Source organism: Microplitis demolitor, chromosome 7 (assembly GCF_026212275.2).
Source record: "Microplitis demolitor isolate Queensland-Clemson2020A chromosome 7, iyMicDemo2.1a, whole genome shotgun sequence".
Lineage (NCBI taxonomy): Eukaryota > Metazoa > Arthropoda > Insecta > Hymenoptera > Braconidae > Microplitis > Microplitis demolitor.
In genome coordinates, this window is record NC_068551.1 from 22,589,115 (window position 1) to 22,594,203 (window position 5,089).

Sequence of the window (5,089 nt, forward strand, 5' to 3'; positions counted from 1 at the left end):
ATATGTACATAGTGTTTGAGGAAAAAATAAAATAAAAATAAGACTATAATCATATCAGCCGAAAGATTACATTCTGGTAATTCATTCAGGATATTACATAAGCAAAGAAATAAGTCTATTTTATTTATATAGTATAAAATTATATACAGTAAAACAGAAAAAAAAAAAATGATGTATATAGTGTGTTGATTTGTCACTTAGTTTTTTGTTCTCCAACCCTCGAAATAAATTTCTCGTTACCACAACGGATGAATCAATAAACGTCATGGCTGTTGTTCTCTTTGACGACATTTAAATCCATTTAAAAGTATATTAACTGACATATATTAGTGTTTAATTTCAGTGAAACTGTGGTGTACCATAGGTTGGCCGTGGTGGTACTTGAGATCCAAAAGAATTACTTCCAGAGTAACCATTATTGTATTGGTTGTGCCCTTGTGATCCAAATTGATAATTGTTATTATTATTGTATGGTCCTTGATTGCCGGGATTGTAATTGTAACCTGTATTGATAATAAATAAAATTTGTGTTATTATAAATTATTTATAATATTAATTAAATTTGTAATTGTAATTACCTCTTTGATAAGTATTGGTAGGATTTGGATTTGGATTATCGTAGTTGTATCCAGGGGCATTGTTATAATTGTTAAAATTATTATTGTTATAACCAAGATTGTTATTATTATTGTTTAAGTTGTTGTTGTTGTTGAATCCATTATTGTTGTTATTATTATTATTATTATTGTTTAAGTTGTTGTTATATCCAGTATTATATTGATCTGGATAAGTAGCTTCACCCTCATATCTGACGTCCGCATGAAATCCAGTTCGCCAATCAGCAGTATACGTGACTATCTGAATTCTTCCGTCCGGAAGTTGTACCCGATACTCTCCTCGTACCGTTTCACCATCACTAGTTTCTTGTCGTCCAAAATCATTACCCGTTGCTGAATCTTTAACTGCGTATCCAAATTCATATGATTTTGGCTTAAAAAAAAAAAAAAAATAATTATTTATTTTTAATGTTTATACTCAAACAGTTTAAGCTTATTTAAATTAAAAGCTGTCTGATGTTTGTAGATTATTTTTTGCTAATTAATCATTGATATTTGAGCCTGTTCGTTCCCATTTATACGTTCTCTTAATAAATAATTCATTAAGCGTTTATTTGATTAATTAGTACAGGGTAGTTGTGTAGTATGAAGCAATTATTGTTATAGTCACTGGGCTTGAGGTTTACTGGTTATCATATATATATATATATATATATATATATATAGAGAGAGAGAGAGAGAGTAAGTATAGAATTGTAGTAGGCTATAACTTTGAAACAAATAAGTGTAGTAATTGTAGTGGTAGCAATACCTGACTGTCAATGTAGTCCTGATGCTCGTCGTGATGAGTATGACCATCAGGAGATGGTCCCAATGGAGCACCGTAGCTATTTGTTATGCCTCCCTGAGATTCGTGATTGCTGCTTACCGGTAAATTTGCAGGAACGCCATATTGGTTACTCAACGGTGGTTCGCAGTAAACCATCCCTAGACTACTCACCATCAACGTCAGTGTTATCTATCACACAGAAACAGAGTAGACATTGAGTAGAAATAGAGTTACTAGTTACTATTATTATACTGATGGTACTGACTGGTGAAACAACTTAAATTAATACCCCAATGTATACTCAACAGCGGTTTCTGCTCTATTGATTTAAATTACTACTGCCAATAGCCAATCCTTTATCATTCGCTCTCTCTATCTCTCTTTCATTATCTCACTCTCATGCCTCATACCTTAATTTTTAACTAATTTCATTTACACATTACCTATATTATTTTAGTATTATACTTTTTTTTTTCATTTTCATTTTTAAAATTTTACAAACTTTATGTTAAAAATAATAAAATTTTTATTCTGGAATTCTTTCACGGTCTGTATCCACGTTAAAATCATTTCAGACATGTTGGAATTCAGATGAAATATTTTCACGTTAATTTTTATACTTTTTAAGCGACTGCTTGCAATATCAATTTTTCTTAATATTTATTTTTATACTTCATAACCAGTTTAAAATTCAAGATATATCAAAAAATATTCATTAATTACAATTGATACTTTCACTCTCTGAACATTAAATTTTTTAAACATTAACTAAATAAATTAACGAATCAAACAGATAATAGTAACAATAATGAAAATGATATTTTGTATACTTTTCATCACTGTGTAATAATCATCTGTTATTTCTCTCGCATTATATTATAGCTTTTGAATACATATACGAAAATAATTTCACATAAATCTGAATAATATCACATTAAAATAAACCCGCGAAATCCTTTGATCATATTAATTAATGTTACTTCACATAAATAATTATTCAAATAATTTTAATTAAATAAAATGATTTGATATTAAAAATATTTAATAACTATAATAATAAGTAAAATCACGAATTCACTGAGCCCGCTCGACACATTCAAAAAAAAAATCACTAAAAAAAAAAAAAAACCAATGAAAATTGTATTAAAAAATAAAAAATGATAATAATAATAATAATGAAAATGAAAATGACAATAATCCCGAGTATTAAGTGAGGAAATAAATAAAATAAATATATATTTAAATAAAGCGACTCGGTAGTTACCTGTCGCATCACAGTGTTCATATTTTTGACGCACATATCAGCACCGGATCAAAGTTGAATTGTGGAGATTTGTGAGATCTCAACGGGGCTTTTATACAACAAGCGGCTTAACTTGCACTGTAACTCGCTTCCTGTGTGGATTACACGCTAGTTGTACTGCATACACACACGTGGTGAATCATTGGATGAGGTGAGGTGAGGTGAGGTTAGTATAATGTGTAAGATCTGCGAACTACATGGGTATGCCATAGAGGAATCAAGCATTCAGACATTTTAATATATATGTATCTGAGTATATGACTTTGTGTGTACTGGTTTCACACACAACTCAACGATAAAGAAAAAAAAAAAAATAAAAAAGAAACAAAATAGTTGAGTTGTAGAGGGGGATTTTTACCAAAGAATTAAGATGACACAAAAGTGGGAGGAGCTTAAAGAGGTGGGAAAAGGAATTAAAGAGATCAGTGTGAAAATGTTAGGCTTTTATTTTTCAGTCTATTGTTGTTACTGAGGTTATGATTTCGGGAGAGACGATTCGAGCAACAAAGTTATGTTACATTAGTGTTTCACTCACATGGAGAAAGCTAGTTACCTCACAGCGTGGGAGAACCTCGTGCAATATAGTGAGCTTCTTCTTATTCTTATTCTTATTCTTTCTTTTATTCTCTGCATGGATTCTTTATCTCCTTATTTTATTGTTATAATTATTATTACGTGTTTTTTTTTTTATTTTTTGTTTAATTCAAACTAATTGGGTAATTGAAAGTTAATTAAAGCGGTCCCGTACTGATACTACCACCCGCAGCTATTACCCATTTTATTCTATCTATATGTATATATTTATTTAATTGCGTGTGCGTAAAAGCATGTCCTTTATACTCAGAGATGATCACTCATGAAACAAAATATTAATAATTATCTGATGTATAAATTCCTGTTACTTACAATGGCCTATATTTATTTATATATATATATATATATATATATATATATATATATATATATATATATATATATATATATATATATATATATTTAATATTATTATCTTTTGTTTGTATGGTGTTATTGCTCTTGGGAATTAAAAATATTAGTAAAAGTTACAGTTTAAATAGTAATATTTATTAGTTTATTGTTAAGAAATATATCTTATCTTAAATTTTTAAATAATTATATAGTGTAGAGTGTAGAATAGGTTAATTGTGTATATGTACTTGACAATTAAAATTTATATTTTATAAGCAAAGAATAACATACAGATGTAGAAATGAAACAGTTAAGGCAGGAAACAGGAGCAGGAGCAGGAGCAGGAGTAAGAGCAGGAGGTAAGTAGTTGGAAAGGTGGGCGGGTTATGCTTTGGTTAATACATTTCGTGAGTATTACGTTATTTAATTATGCGCTGGGTGAGTTCTATAATGTTTATTCGCTTCTCGGTTTCTGATGAAAAGGGCCCTTAGCGAATAGCTATTTCCCTTGTTTATTCATTACGAAATTATATTGTGGTTGAGCAATAAACAGTTGAAGAGATAATAAAGAGAAAGAAATACAAATAACAACTGAGAACTGAGAAGCGTCAAATTTAAACGAGATAATATCACGCGGAGCGGGTGATTCAAAGTTAATCGGTTCACTCGCAATCAGAGAAAGTGAATAATTTTACTGCCTGTCTGTCCGTCCATCCATCCATCCATCCATCCGACCATCCGACCATCCGACCATCCGACTGTCCGACCACCTCTATCTACTATAGTATACACTGATATTGTTACTATACCTAATATAAATACTAAAGTTTATACTCAACAAGGATTCCAATTGAGTTTAAATCCTTCAATTACGATAAATATTTCAAGAGCTTGATTAGCCTTTTAATGTATTTATTTATTTTTTATTATAGTGATGTTAGATAATTTATAAAAAAGTTTAACTTTGAATCTAATTGTATAATAATAGTCTATATTACAAGTTATAATACATCAAGTTAAATATATAGTTATAATATAGTTGTTTCAACTGATATGAGCTTCAAGTAGCATGTATATTATCTTAAAGATAGTAGTAAAGTTGTAAATAGGACAGCATCAGATGTATTGCCTTTTACATCTAATAATAATCGATATTGCTTTAACATAATATATAGTCATATTCAAGCGTATTAAACAAGTTAACTTAAACGTTTGTAAATTGGATGACTGAGCATTTATTATTAAGCGATAAGTTAGATAATAATAATAATTATTATTATCATTATTCAGAATGACTTTAAGTCTGAGAATAAACTGTCAACAATAAGTCGGAAGTCGCATTAAACCACATCAGTTCTGTAGTCTTGTTCTAGCTTAACCAAGTAGTAAGACCAACTATAATAATAACAATAACAATAATAATAATAATATACGTCCAGTGCACACATTATATCTCTGTATATAAGTAAAGAG

The 5,089-nt window shown here is 29.2% G+C and overlaps 1 protein-coding gene across 1 annotated transcript; it reads right to left on the reverse strand.

The window, feature by feature from the left end:
* Positions 1-202: 202 nt before the first annotated feature.
* On the reverse strand, positions 203-2,733 carry LOC103571934 (probable WRKY transcription factor protein 1). Its single transcript, XM_008550289.2, has 4 exons — positions 2,651-2,733; positions 1,369-1,575; positions 579-990; positions 203-503 (listed from the first exon to the last, which is right to left on the reverse strand). Exons 1-4 carry the CDS (start codon positions 2,684-2,686, stop codon positions 340-342), a joined length of 819 nt encoding a protein of 272 aa, XP_008548511.2. The 5' UTR covers positions 2,687-2,733; the 3' UTR covers positions 203-339.
* Positions 2,734-5,089: the final 2,356 nt, after the last annotated feature.

What these genes read in the sequence shown, in the direction of transcription:
- LOC103571934 (XM_008550289.2), bottom strand. Translation starts at nt 2,686, where the DNA reads ATGTGCGTCAAAAATATGAACACTGTGATGCGACAG. An exon ending in AGGACTACATTGACAGTCAG is followed by an intron (nt 991 to 1,368) that starts GTATTGCTACCA and finishes TTTTTTTTTAAG; the next exon opens with CCAAAATCATATGAATTTGG. An exon ending in TACCAATACTTATCAAAGAG is followed by an intron (nt 504 to 578) that starts GTAATTACAATT and finishes TTATCAATACAG; the next exon opens with GTTACAATTACAATCCCGGC.